Genomic DNA, 14,147 nt, shown 5'->3' with positions numbered 1-14,147 from the left:
AATAAAATAAAAAATGGAGAAAAATAAAAAATTGGAAATAAAAAAAAAAATTTACCAATTTAAAAAATACGATAACGATGACGCCTACTCTAGCCCTAGCCCTACCCCACCGCATCACATACACCATTACTTTTTTTCTCACTAATCACCCCTTCCAGCATTTCTTTCCTTTAAGATCAAAAGTTTCATTACTTGAAAACTAGATTCTGCTTAGTTATCTTACTCTAATTCTCTTGAACACTCTTTACGAGTATTGTTTTTTCATATACTTTGTACACAAAGTATTTCTTTTTCTTTTCTTTTCTTTTTTTGTTGTTGTTCTCTTGATGAGGTACCTCCCAGGTCCTGCTTGTTGCTGCAGAAGAAGAAGAAGAAGAAGAAAAAGAAGAGAAAATAAAACATAACAACAACAATATTGACTATATAAACAAGCTAACTAAACTACCTAAACCCATTGTGTGCAATAGAAGCATCAGCCGTCTCTTTCTTTTCTCTATTTTTTTTTTGGTTTTTTTTTTTGTGTGTTGTTTTTTTGTCTTTACTAACAATGCTCGTCCAAAACTTTAACAATAGATTACAGTGTTCTTTCCTTAAACAAAGGGATGCCCCCTCATTGATAAAGTAAGTATAATGAACAGAAAAGATTTAAACACACTCACATACTCACTCACATTAGTTCATCGCTTTAGCTCATCACTTTAGCTCATCAAATTCACAGTCCGCCTTCTCCACTAATTTTATGGAGTTCATATTCTCTCTTTTTCTTCTTACAAAAACTAGTAAATAATCAAACAAGCATAAGAAAAGACCAAGTAATATCGTAGAAAATGAAAAACTTTGTTTCGTACTTCCCAAAACGGTAATTTTTTTTTTAAAGGGGGAAGGGGGGAAAAAAAAGAAATATAGACTAGATTACCGCACGGAGATAACAATGCGAAATAAATCCGAATTGAGGAGAACTCAACAAATCTTTATCTTTTTCTTCTTTCCTTTTCTTCTTTCCTTTTCTTCTTTTCTTTCTTTTTATTCCTTTCTTTCCTTTTCGTTTTATTCCTTTTTTCTCCAACTATCCACAAATACTTTGTAAAGCATATAGTACTCGTAAACTTACTCTATTTTTTAGAGGTGTATCTATTGCAGTTACGCTACAGCTATAGAACAAATAAACTCCAAGTACAGCACGTCTCGTTCATTTTTTAATGTCCTAAACTAAATGGATTTCAAAATACATATATCTATACATATTATATCGTTTTTTCTAATCGACCTAAAACACTAGATATAGACAAAAGATTATACTAGGACCACTAATAAAGCCAAACCAACAGATAATATTGCCCAAAATCTTTCTTCCTCTCAAAAACCGTGACCTGCTAAGCATAATCAATGGGATCTGAGACATTTGGAACAATAACAAATAGCCTCTGAAAATGCCAAATATGACATACATCACCAACTCGTGCACAATACTCAGAATGATAAATGTAATCATTGCAGCTTGGATCTTGTTCACCTTAAACGCACTTATACTCGAGTGGTACACGTGACGTAATAAGAAATTGTGCACCGGTTTGTTCCACAATCTGGCAAAATCCGAGAAATCCGTGCATGACCACCACGGGCCATAGAAATCCCTATCTGCAAACATGGTGAGCTCGGCAAGTGCATTGAGCACCGAGTCCCATATAAGAATAAATGTAAATAGATACTCCATCAAAAATGGTGGTATCATATCAAGAAGTATAAAAAAATATTGTGGCACACGTTCCTGGAGTGGAAGTTTCTTGGCAAGAAAACACCGTCCAACAATGGGCAACAAGCTATTTTCTGCAATGGTGATCATCAAAAAGTAAAGACCAAACACGGCGAATGTCTTGAAAAAGACATACGACCATCTGATTGTATTGGTTCGAGGGTACAGTATAGTGTAGACCAAAGTTGGAAACATACTATACTCAAAGTAGTTTTTCAAATTGATATTTTGAGGAAACAAAATACAATTTGTGCGTTGTAGCTCCTCAATCGATATATCCAATCTTGCACCGTCACACTTATGTTTATCATTATCGGGTTTATCCGATGTGGCTTTCGACTGGTACTCCAATTCATACTTGGCAAACTCAATACTTCCTTCAAGAATTTTTAGAGTATGGTCCAACTCAAATCCTTTGGGTAAATCAACCTCGTCATTTAGCAACCTGTGCAAGTAAGACTCTGAAAATAAACCTTCGGTGTATATTCCCCATAGATAGCCATTGTAAAATGCAAAGGAATGCATCTTCATAACAAACACCAAACTGTGCAATACTAAAAACACTCTGGCAATCCAAGGGAATTGCATATAATGGGAAAACCACAAAAATGTAAAGAAATAAGCAGCTTCATAAACACTTTCAACAATCCACCCTACACGTCTCCAGCTGAAAATTCGGTGCTTCACAGAAACTTGTAAAAGGTATGACATATATGTACCCAAGTACATTGCCAAATCAGTGAATGCAACTTTAAACAAATCCTGACGAATAATTCTCACAACTGTCCAGTTCCATATTGGTGTAGCATTCTCAAAGTAGATGTGCACAAAGTTATTCAACATGATAAATGCAGTAGCGAGCCAAAACAACACGTACATCCCAAAGAATTGCGAGTTGATAAACTCTTGTGAGTCAAGAATCGTTGTGCTCGAAGTACCGAATGTCAAGTCTCCAAAACGTAACCGATACTTGCTATTGCTATCTTTCCTTTTATGGCCATGGTGAGCACCAGTATTGTTCTTGTTCTTGTTTTTGTTTTTACTGTTATTGTCGTTGTTACTACTTTGAGTGGTTTTGTCGTTCTCGTCTGTAGTAGTAGTAGTAGTATTAATATTATTATTATTATTATCATTATTGTTCAACTCTTGATGTCTTTTGTTGAGCCTTGCTTTGTCCTGGTTCGATACATACTTGACTAATCCATCCAAAGTAATATCGGACTCACTGGTATGTAATCCAGTGCCACTAGTAAAAGGTCTCTTTTTTTGCCGCTCTTGCTTGTGCTCGTGCTCGTGCTCGTGCTCGTGCTCGTGCTCGTGCTCTTGCTTCTTAATTCTGTTTCTAACTTGTGAATTATCACGCTGATTCTCGTATCGAAGTGGACTCGGTGGCGGAGAAGCGTTATTAACCGATGTGGTGGACGACAATGCAGATGGGGTTGTTGATGGTATACTTGCAAGTTCGCTATCATTTTTATTTAGGAAATACGAGCCATTCCTTTTGGCAAGATGTGGTGGTGCTCTAAGATCCAGAAGGTCACTGGGTGTCCTTTGGAATTTCAGTGTATCGGACTCATCTGTCTCGCTTGAAGAGCCAGTGGTATAGTCATTGTTGATGTCAAGTAGGTTTCGTCTATCTATATTATCTGATATCAGATCCAACTTATCCGCGGTACTTGTTCTCATCTTGTTGAATCGATAGAATGAAAGAAAGACAGAAAGAAAGAAAGAAAGAAAAAAACGGGTGGGGGTATGAGGGTTGGAAATTGTTGTTGAGGTCTCGAGAATATTGCTCTTTTGAGTACAAATAAATAGAAAGGGAATGATAAGTTAGTTCAAGAACAAAACAGATACAAATAAAGCGGATTGTTGACTAGTCCCTGGTTGTGATTTTTTTTTTTGCCTTTTTTTATTGATTCTTTTGGTCTTTTTGATGGAGGTTTTGGGAGTTTTACTTTTGCTCTGTTTTAATCTCCGAAACTCCGTATCCCAGTGCGTGCGTTCTTTCCTGTATCCGAGAAAGACTTGATTACTTATAGTTGTTAAAGGGGTTGAATAGTGGGAAAACAGGGGAGTTTTTATATGAGTAAAGAATGTTAAATACAATAAGTTAACTTAGAGTAAAGTAAAATACAGTATAAAATAAAAATCAAAAAAAAAAGAAAGAATGAAGAAGAAAAAGTAATTTAAATATCCAAACCTGTGCTCCGCATTGTTATATATTGGTTAGTTCCAAGCTCTTTCGTATATTAAGCTTTTCTAGAATTTTGTTGGGATTAGAATCAACTGGTCTGGTATTGAAAAGTGTAGATTGGAAGAAAGAGAAAGTGAGAGAGAGGGAGAGAAAACGTCATAGCAATTGACTGAACAACAATTCGTTCTTCCTTAAAGTTCGGTCACAAAGCAAAAAATAAAAAATAAAAAATTATCAAATACCATCACCAACAACAATACAAAATACAAAATACTGAATACTGAATACAGTAAGCTGCAATAAATTCCAATGAATTCCAATACAGCTAATTTTAAATGTATAGCTAAAAACTGACGCAGAGAAAAAAAAAAAAAAAACAAGGTATTTACGACTATAAAGAATCCAAATTATCCCTTACAGGATCCTTAAATGGATGATAATAGATTCGAATAGGAACCGAAAGTCTTTGTCAAGCGACCTTTGTCTAGACTCGTGCAATCAGAATAGAAAAAGATGGTCACCAGGATATATTTTCATCTCCCCGTAACATCTGAGCTTTATATTATAACAAAACAAAAAAATAAGATTCATTTCCTAATTTCCTTTTTGTTTCTATTTCTCTGTCCTCAACTCGTTAACTATTTGTAAGCCACCAAACTTTGGACTAGTTCAGGTAAATGGTGAATGGATAGTAGAGAAACCTATAAATATTTACTTTGTATATATATATATATATATATGTATGTATGCAATCTCCGGGAATATTATGAAAAGCTTCAGAGCCGAGAAAACCCGCAAAAGTTTTTGTAACATATACCGTACTGAAAAAACTGTCGTTATGCAACTTTACCTAGTAAATTATGTGCTAGGTGGCAACCTCCAAAAGAACATCCCCAGAAATTGTTCCCAAAGTATGTCATTTTTGAATATAGAGACGACAAGGAGAAAGAGGGAGGACATAAAAAGAAAAGAATAGATTGTTGGTCTTACTAACTTTTGATAAAGGAAGAAGAGTATACAATTGTATGTTTTTTTTTTATATTATTATATTTTCTTTTTGGTTCAAAAGTCGACTGAAAAAATATAAAAATCACAATGAAAAAAGGAGATAAATTCAGGATATTTTCCCATTTACGCCAATTTTTCTTTTACTTGTTCTTCTCTCTTTTGACTCTTGAAAGAAAGAGATCTCAATTATAAAACTCTTTGTATTCTCTTGAATCTAATGTGTTTTCCCATCTAAATTGCATCTTGATGGTGGATCATACTTTAGGATAACTTTGAAATAGAAAAAAAAGGGGGGAGGGGGAAAAAAAGAGTAGTCACGTGATCTTATTAGGAAAACAAAAAGCAATAGAAAATAGCAAATGAAATTTCAGTAAACAATGCGGCTTTGCCAATTACACACACATAGAGGAAAGGAGTTTGCCAGAGGGGAGGGGGGGGGTAGTAACTGGTTTAGTAATTTGTAGTATACACTCTTAGTAATTGTCCACAGCATTGGCGCAAAACAAATGTAGAGTATACTCTGCATACGTCCCCAAGAGATTTGATGTCCACGTATATCAATATATACAAACCACAAAGCAAATGCAATATTCATTCCATTTCAGCAAGTTAACAATGGACAATGTCTTAGTACATTATTAGTAAACTGTGGTCAACTTTAGTAAAGAAAAAAAATAAAAAATAAAAAATAAAAAATAAAAAATAAAATTAAGAAATAAAAATAAAACAATTGTATATCGATAAAGAAGCATCGATGCACAATTGAACCCCAGAATGAACAACAGGTTATAGCAATGATATAAATACCCTTTTTTCTTCAATCTCATATTCAATGGGCTTCCCTTTTTGTATCCCTTTTCTCTTTTTCTCTTTCCTCCCCCCCCCTGTTTCTATCACTCTATTGCATCTTACTTCTTCTTTGCATTTTCTTATCTACCCAACATCGTCTTGAACATGTCAAAGCCAAAGGTTGCAATTGTCTTATACTCTTTATACCACCATGTCTACACCTTAGCCGAATCGGCCAAAGTTGGTGTTGAAAGAGCTGGCGTCAAGGCAGATTTATTCCAAGTCAAGGAAACACTTTCTCCAGAAATTCTCAAGTTGGTCCATGCTAAACCAAAATTGGACTTGCCAGAAGCTACAAATGACACACTTACCAACTACGACGCATTTCTTTTTGGTATCCCCACAAGATACGGTAATATGCCAGCTCAGTGGAAATCTTTCTGGGATGGTACAGGTGGATTATGGGCTAAAGGAGCATTGAGGGGTAAACATGCCGGTGTCTTTGTTAGTACTGGTACCCAAGGTGGTGGACAAGAAACCACCGTTATCAACACCCTAAGCACATTGGCACATCATGGTATTATCTACGTCCCCTTTGGATACGGACACGAGGGCCAATCCAATTTGACAGAGATCCATGGTGGTTCACCATGGGGCGCAGGAACCTTTGCTGCTCCAGATGGTTCGAGACAAGTTACTGATCTTGAAAAGGCAATTGCCGAACAACAAGGGCACGATTTTGTCGAGATGATTACCAAATGGAAACAATAACTGTAAGGTGCAGTATCATTGATGGTGCTGAATCTTATCTTTTAAAATTTTGTTCCGTTTTCGCAACTACTTTATCATTTTATGTAGAAAATTGAATAGAACTGGTTTAACATTAAGTAAGTCATCATCGTAGGTTGTTCCCTAGGAAAGAAATCATACAAAAAATACAACAGTTTATGAAAAAAGATATAAAACTGTTACTTGTATATGTCAAGTGGTTGTAGTTCACCAACAGCAAGTAGAAGCAGGATTCAAGAACTAAAAAAAAGATGTAAAAAGTAAAAAGTACGAGAGAAAGAGTGAGAGAGAAAGCAAAAAAAATGATACAGAACGATTTCCATTTCCGTTTTTATTTTTTTATTTTTTATTTTTATTTTTTTCCTTTTTTTCTTCTTTTTTTTTTTCTTTTTTGTCAACTTTATGTTAACAGAGAAATAACACATTTTTCAATTCATATACATTCCCACAAAACAGTTTGAACCAAGCACATCCAAACAAGAGAAAGAGGTTCGATTAGTCTTTATCCTTTGCTTTCTAATACCATCCAAGATGTCACATAAACCTGTTAGACAAGACTACATTGCAAAGATCCGGTATACCAATAATCTTCCACCTCCACCATTAAACCCAAAATACATTGAGTACAACACAACAAACCCAATATCACCCAAAGTAGAAGCGGAACAGCTTCTCTCGTCATTATTTCGTAAAGAAAATTTTCAAAATTTACTCGGACGCATCGATGACTTTTCAGGATTGGAACTAAATTTACTCAATAACGCTGGCTTTTTCGCAGGAGATTCCACAGTAGTTGGCCAACTTTCCAAAAATGGCCAACCAGTACATCTACACCCCAAGGATAGGGCCTTGCTTAGAGATGCAGGAATTGGCAAGATAAATAAATCGGAGCCTGGGGTTTCTTTCTTGAGAAGAACAGAGTACATTTCGGAGCGATCCTTGCCCAAAGCTGCCCATTCGGTAACAGCACACACCGAAGAGGTTAAAGTCAATGAGAAATTAAAAAATAACGAATCGCATAGCTTAGACGCAGATGCCCAGTTGAATGCCGTTGAGGAGACGTTTACAGCAGCAAACTCTACGTTGCTGGATGTATCCAGCTTGAAACATCCGCGCAAGAGACATTTGAAAGCTGTTGACGCATGGCCATTGCTACCAGATACGCAAATGATGGACAATGTACTAATGAACTTGAGGTTTCTTGGTAGTGCATCAATTGATCGTGAATTGAAAGATCTCAAAAGGAAGCGAGGAACAGCATTTAATGAGAAATTTGAAAGACAAAAGCAAGAGTCTAGTATTTTCAAACCTATTAATTCCGAAGATGGCGAATGGATGTCTATGTTTGAAGTCAACGACATAAGTCAAGCTGAACAAGTTCATCAAAAACTCAACTCTACAGCACCAGAGCAACCTATCAATTTACTAGACTTGGACGATGAATCCGCTTCAAATTACAATTTCAAGTTTGTGCATAACTACGACATGCAATACCAAGAATATCCAGAGGTAAACCAGGAACTTGCCATCAAGTTTATACCAGATGATGAACACAAAGACACAAAAGCACCTACAAAAAAACGCAAAGTTGCCTATTATTTACCAGTTACTGGTAAAATTGAATTGCGAAAACACAGGCTTTCAACAAACTCTGAGATCAATAAATTTGTCAAGGAAAGGACCTATGATGAAGTTGCTTTTAAATTGAGAGAGCCATCAACAAATGAATTGAAGGAAATGGATAGAGCTAGATCAGAGTTTGATCCTATGGAGTACGAAGGTGACGATGACGACGAAGAAGAAGAAGATGATGATGATGAAGAAGAGCTTGAGGATGGAGAAGATTATGAAGAGAGAGAGGAACAGGAAGAACTGGAGAGTAGGCAAGGACGTTCCAATGGAAATGCTGAGTCAGGAGCTGATCAAGAGAGTGTGGATGGGAAAGTTAAGCACGATAGAGAAGATGCTGAAAATGAAGAGGGAGAAAGTCATAATGAGGATTTCTAATAGCAAGGACAAAGAGGTTTTTTAGTTTCCTTCTCTCCCTCTCCTTCCCCCCCCCCCCCCCCCCCCCCATCTCTCTTTATCTTATTCTTTTTTTTTAATGAGGAATCAAAAGTCTATAAACGTTAATTAGAAAATTTCATTTTTTTGAAAAAGCCACTAAGCTTGCCCTTCTTCTCTATAGTTTGTTGTTGCTGTACGGGAGATGCACTTGTAGACTGTTTTTTTGTGGTTGTGCCATTTTCTGGTTCCGGGAATTTTGTTCGCTTCCTATAGGCGTTTTTGTTTGTTCTTGTTGCAGTTGCAGTTGCAGTTTTTTGATTTTTCGTTCTTTGTTGATTTTTCTTGCATACGCCTAGCTACAGCTTCATCCTCCTCCAATTGTAGTTGCCTCAGTAATATCAAATCTGACTCGAGAGTATCATCTTGTCCCAGATATATAGTATTCACCTCTATCATCAACATTATCACCTCTTGGCAAGTCTTGCTCGATATCCAAAATTGGTGAAAAATCACCAGTAAAACACAGTCGTCCTGCCCAGAGACTGAAGACAAACTTTGCCAAATTAGTTGACTTCGCAAAGATTTGCTTGCTCCAAACGACAGATCTGTGACTAGTAAATAAAATTCTTCGTCGCCCTTTCGAAATAATGTGTTGAAATGATTATTTCTAAAGAAAATAACAAACTTGCCTTCTTCCATAACTGAGTTAAGATTGAACAAGCCTTGTCGAGTCAATTGCGTTTGGTTTTCATTAAGCCATGTTGTAAGAAGCTGCTTATTTTCGAGGTAACCAACGTTCTCTTGGTCGCTTAATAGATAATCTTGAACACGATCATAAGTTTCAAGTTGTCTAACAATGTTTAGTAACCCAGAATCTTCAGGATTTTCGGAATTTTCGGAATTATCATTGTCACTACATGAATTCTGCTCCACTTTTTGAACCATTTGTCCACTTGTACCCACATTATCACTTGTCTCAACCACCCATCCGTGTCTGAAATCTAATCCAAACGCATCAAAAAGTTCAGTAGCCAAGCTAGGAGCAAAGCCACCAGTGAGGAGATTAGGATCAACATTCAACCCAGTATGCAATTTTGGCAACTGTGCCAATAATTCATCCACAACTCCCGAGTCTAGATCAGTACTGCCATTCTCAACTAAAGTCAAAAGCAAGTCTCCAAGTAAGCTTAAAACATCTACTAACAGGATGTTACCCGTACTCTCATATTTCTTCCGTAGCTCATGTTTCAAATTATTCACGACAAAAGCTCCAGCGGGCTCGGATATTTTCCTCTTACCTTGGCGTATCTGAGAAGCTAACAAGTCGTTAAAATCATTTTGCAATAGCAATGTGTTGACCAACGCAATCAAGGGACAAGGACCGTTTTGATCTTGTAGTAATATGGGTGTTGATATGCTCTCGTTTATTGCATAATGCGGGGTCCAATTAATCAATTTGATTGGGAATTTAATTGAACCATTGATTGTTTGACTACTTCCAAGAGGCAGCATATTGTAAATTGTCAATCTAGCAAACGCAAAAAGCTTATAGCAAAGTTCAAAAGTCAAGGAGGAAAATGAATAAAAGAAGGGGGAAAAATTGATTGAAGTAAAAAAATAGTCTAGTAGTTTAGTTAACAAAAGTTGAGGTTAAAAACGTGATTTGGATTCCTTTCCTCCTGCTCCTCCCCCCTCTTATATTCAAAGATTCTTAGGTGTATAATTCCTTGTAAGACTTCCATGTCGTAAAGTTTCTCGGTTATTATTCCTATCCCCCCTTTTTCTGTTTCTGTTTCTGTTTCTATTTTCGTTTAATATTCTGATTTCAATTTTTTTTTTAAAAGTTTTTTTTTTCTTTCTTTTGGTCCGTTATCTTGGCGATCAAACGTGACGTCATTTCGGAGGCTGAGTCGGCTCACCAGGCTAGAGGAGTTCGCAAAATTGGTGCCAGCGGCGTGCCTGGTGCGAAGAGTTTAGGCGGTCTGGGTTGTCCAAGCACTGCAAGCAATGCGAACGCCACGAACACCAGGATCTCCACGAACAACGCAATCTGCGACTGAGCTCTGCTTCACCCGTCCTACTTTTGGTGCCGTGCACAGGGAGCCTTGCTGGCACGACTACAATACTTACATTCATTCAAGATCACAAACTATCCATTTAAAATTTTTTTTCTTTAAAAATAAAAATATGACTATAATTTATAACCAGTGATAAACAAAATTAAACCAATGAACAACACAGCAACAAAACCGAATACAAAATTAGCATTAAAATTCTCTTGATCGATAATCTTTTGCACGCTCTCGTCGATTTCCTTTCTGCTCTTGAGCGCCTTGGTCAAACGACCCTCTGGCAATTTAGCTCCTTTTGGTAAGGCATGCAATGATGGGTACAATGATTCACAAAATTGTTCAATCTCACCGCACTTAATTCCGATTTTCAAATAGTTTGGATCCCTAACTGACGACTTGTGGTTAATAACTTGGATGTATTTCCTAAAGATCCGTACCACTCCTGGAAACGTTCTGCTTTCCAAAATCAATTTGCATGTCGTACCTTTTCTAATTTTGACAACTCCGTGCAATACTTTAGGGTTGTTGTACACTTCAGCCAATGTAGCAATTGCCATCACCTGCGGTATAGCGCAAAAAGAAAACGTTGATGGATCCTTAACCAAGGAAAGAAACTCCAATACATGCTTGACGTGGCCAAGAGCATTCAATACCAACTCATTAATACATGCCAATCCTTTGTCTTCATGACTAGCATCTTTATGGAAAGATGGTAGCGAATCTGTATACTTGGACCAAATATCTTTTGGCCAGAATGATCTGCCATCTTGTAGATCCTCGTGATAATCTCGAATGATGTTTGTTTTTTGCAAAAACAACCCCATAGAGTTGGATTTGACAAACTTGTCCTCTGCCAAACTTTTATCGGAGAATTTGGCCAACACCATTAGTTTTGTCAAACCCTCACCGACCAAGCCCGCAACATAATGACAGTAGAGGTCATAATCCTCCACCGAGCCTACACCATTGAGGTTGAAATTTTCGTCCAATATGTAGTCAGCCATTCCGTTACCCATCTTGTATGTAATGTCCTTGATAATTTCCTGGTATTGTGGCTTCAACTCATGATATATCTTGAGAATAACATCAAACTCCACCAACACTGCTCTATCTTTCTCATTGGGCCCACTTCCGTTAAAAGTCCAATTTTTGGTGTCAAGCTTCTCATCAAAATGACGCAAAAGTGGGATTTTGGTTTCTGGGTCGATTGTCATGTCATCCTCCACAGTGTCCAATGCTCTCAACACGAGATAAAATATCATGATGGCATCTCTCAACTCAGGGTGCAACTCTTCAATAACAGCAGCAAATGATCTGGAGGTCAAGTGAAGAAGCTCATAGCATCTTTTCAATTCATCTGAGTTGGCTTGAGATGATGTTGATGAGTGAAGAGATTGTCTAAATCCAAAAAACTTGATTGCAGCAAGCAACTCCGTCGGATGAGTTAATAATTGCACAACCTTGCCCATTAAAATGTATTCACGAAAATGATGAACGAATGTATATATATATATAGCAAAAAAAAAAGGGGGGAAAGCAACAACAAAAATCCAAAAAAAATCAATTAAACAAACACTATTTGTCTGTGTAGTGTAATGAGTTGTTTGAAAGTTGAAACACAAATGGATGACTATACAATTGCCAAAGTATTTATTTTATTTTCTTTGATTCAAAGACCAACGCTATCGTAAATTTTCAATAATTCTGCTTTATTTGAGTTAAACGAGAGCGCGAGGGAAAACGAAAAAGACAAAGACAAAGACAAAGACAAAGACAAAAAAAAAAAATAGAGACAAAACAAAAGAATGAACCATTGAAAGAGAGAGAGTAAGAGAATTGGAAAGTGAGACTTTTCTTCCTTTTTGAGTTTCTTTTTTTTTGCGCTCGAGACAAAAACCGCTATACAAAGAGACGACATTTTGATAACATTCGTACGACATTTTGATCATATAAAATGCACACGCGTAATGTCATTTTCTCTACTCTAATGTTTAATTCTTCTATTGTTTTCCTCTTTTTTTTTTTTTAATTTCATCTATTTTTTTATTTCATTACTTTGAGTTTTCAATCTTTTCAAACCACTTTCGTGCAGCCTTTATGTTATCAAGCACCAATAACTCTTCATTTTGGTTTGTTTTGATTCCGTTTGCAGAGACTTCATTCTGGTTTTTCAATACAATCATTATAAACATGTTTTCCGTCAATATATCGAGATAGAAAGTTGTGCCGTTACTTCCTCTGATTATTAGGTTGGTGAAATTGGTTCGCAATTTCGATATCGACTGCTTATAGGTCTTGATAATGTTTGAAATCTTTTCAAATCGTTTTGGGTCCAACTCTTCATTTGCTACGTCATTCTGTGTGGATGTCTCTCGGAGTAGACTCTGCCTACTAGAATCTCCGACTGTCTTGCGGTCCCCTTGGTTCAGTTGCTGCTGGTTCAGTTGTAGTTGTAGTTGCTCCTGTTGCTTTATCGATGCCGTTGATGAAATCACCAAAAAAGTTGTCTTTTCAAAAAGGATAATCTCCTCCGCATCCAAAATCTCGTTAAATTTAATCAAATTACTGTTGAACAAATTGATATTAGGTATGAGTGAACACACAATTTGAGACCAAGCTTTGTATAAACTCTCGTCCCAAATTGATGTGGGAAACCCAGTCAATTTGAACTGGTACGGATTACTAATCTTTTGCAATTTATCCATCATGATTGCAAACAATTCCTGCCTCTTGTCTATCTGTACAAGATCCATCTTGTGCAAAAGAACAAATACCTTGGCGTCAGGACTGTATTTTTGTAGGTTTGTTAGACTCTTGACAAAAATCTCAATATCCTTATTGATCAGCTTACTTTCAACGTCAAAAACATGGATCAAAACTTGCACCATCTTGAAAATATGGTCTTTCTGGCTAGAGAAATAGTTCTCCATAAATACATCCTGGCCTCCACAATCCCACAATGTGAGCGACAAATTTCCCAAAAATCGCAAATGTGAAAGTTCAACATCCATTGTAGCTCCCAATCGTCTAGTATCAAATGCAGAATAATTGGAAAAGATTATAGATCTCATTGAAGACTTTCCAGAACCCGAATGGCCCATCAATAAAAGTTTCTTTCTAGAAGCATTTGACATGTTTGAATAAATAGCCTTGTGATGATGATGATGATGATGACGAATTGTACTAAATCGTTGATTGCAAAATTTTGATAGAAATCTCTTGTTCACCAGACAATGATATGTTTGTCTGTTAGTTTGTTAATTTATCAAGTTCGTGGTAAAAGTTGCAGTGGAGTCGAAGGAAGGGGCGGGGTGGAAGGGGTCCAGACTTTCACGAGTGGGCGAGTCTTGTTATCAGGGCTGTTAATTCCCTAAGGCGCAATGCTAAATGCTACCTTTCGAGAAATAAAAGCTATTAAAAAATTAAAAAAAAATTTAAATAAAAAAAAAGATAAATAAAAAAAGAAAAGATAAAAAAAAGATATAAAGAAAAGCTACCGCTAAGCGTGACAACAAAAGTATACGGTTATATGTAT

General features: G+C 36.5%; 6 protein-coding genes across 6 annotated transcripts; 2 read left to right on the top strand and 4 right to left on the bottom strand. All coding sequences in view use genetic code 12, as the record gives it.

The window, feature by feature from the left end:
• Positions 1-1,267: 1,267 nt before the first annotated feature.
• On the bottom strand, positions 1,268-3,439 carry ARE2 (Sterol O-acyltransferase 2 (Sterol-ester synthase 2); the record flags this gene model as incomplete). Its single annotated transcript, XM_001525824.2, has 1 exon — positions 1,268-3,439. One exon carries the CDS (start codon positions 3,437-3,439, stop codon positions 1,268-1,270), a length of 2,172 nt encoding a protein of 723 aa, XP_001525874.2.
• A 2,470-nt stretch (positions 3,440-5,909) lies between these two features.
• On the top strand, positions 5,910-6,515 carry PST2_3 (flavodoxin-like fold protein; the record flags this gene model as incomplete). The annotated part of the gene is made up of 1 exon (XM_001525823.2): positions 5,910-6,515. One exon carries the CDS (start codon positions 5,910-5,912, stop codon positions 6,513-6,515), a length of 606 nt encoding a protein of 201 aa, XP_001525873.2.
• A 549-nt stretch (positions 6,516-7,064) lies between these two features.
• Positions 7,065-8,540, top strand: PVL30_003274 (uncharacterized protein; the record flags this gene model as incomplete). Its single annotated transcript, XM_001525822.1, has 1 exon — positions 7,065-8,540. One exon carries the CDS (start codon positions 7,065-7,067, stop codon positions 8,538-8,540), a length of 1,476 nt encoding a protein of 491 aa, XP_001525872.2.
• Positions 8,541-8,958: 418 nt separating this feature from the next.
• Positions 8,959-10,052, bottom strand: PVL30_003273 (uncharacterized protein; the record flags this gene model as incomplete). The annotated part of the gene is made up of 2 exons (XM_061119458.1): positions 8,959-9,082; positions 9,139-10,052. The coding sequence occupies 2 exons, from the start codon at positions 10,050-10,052 to the stop codon at positions 8,959-8,961; spliced, it is 1,038 nt and encodes a 345-aa protein (XP_060975441.1).
• Positions 10,053-10,731: 679 nt separating this feature from the next.
• On the bottom strand, positions 10,732-12,081 carry ERG9 (bifunctional farnesyl-diphosphate farnesyltransferase/squalene synthase; the record flags this gene model as incomplete). The annotated part of the gene is made up of 1 exon (XM_001525820.2): positions 10,732-12,081. One exon carries the CDS (start codon positions 12,079-12,081, stop codon positions 10,732-10,734), a length of 1,350 nt encoding a protein of 449 aa, XP_001525870.2.
• Positions 12,082-12,663: 582 nt separating this feature from the next.
• GTR1 (GTP-binding protein gtr1) lies at positions 12,664-13,746 on the bottom strand (the record flags this gene model as incomplete). Its single annotated transcript, XM_001525819.1, has 1 exon — positions 12,664-13,746. One exon carries the CDS (start codon positions 13,744-13,746, stop codon positions 12,664-12,666), a length of 1,083 nt encoding a protein of 360 aa, XP_001525869.2.
• Positions 13,747-14,147: the final 401 nt, after the last annotated feature.

This window comes from Lodderomyces elongisporus, chromosome 4 (assembly GCF_030384665.1).
Source record: "Lodderomyces elongisporus chromosome 4, complete sequence".
NCBI classification, from domain to species: Eukaryota; Fungi; Ascomycota; class Pichiomycetes; order Serinales; family Debaryomycetaceae; genus Lodderomyces; species Lodderomyces elongisporus.
This window is presented reverse-complemented; position numbering and strand designations above follow the sequence as displayed.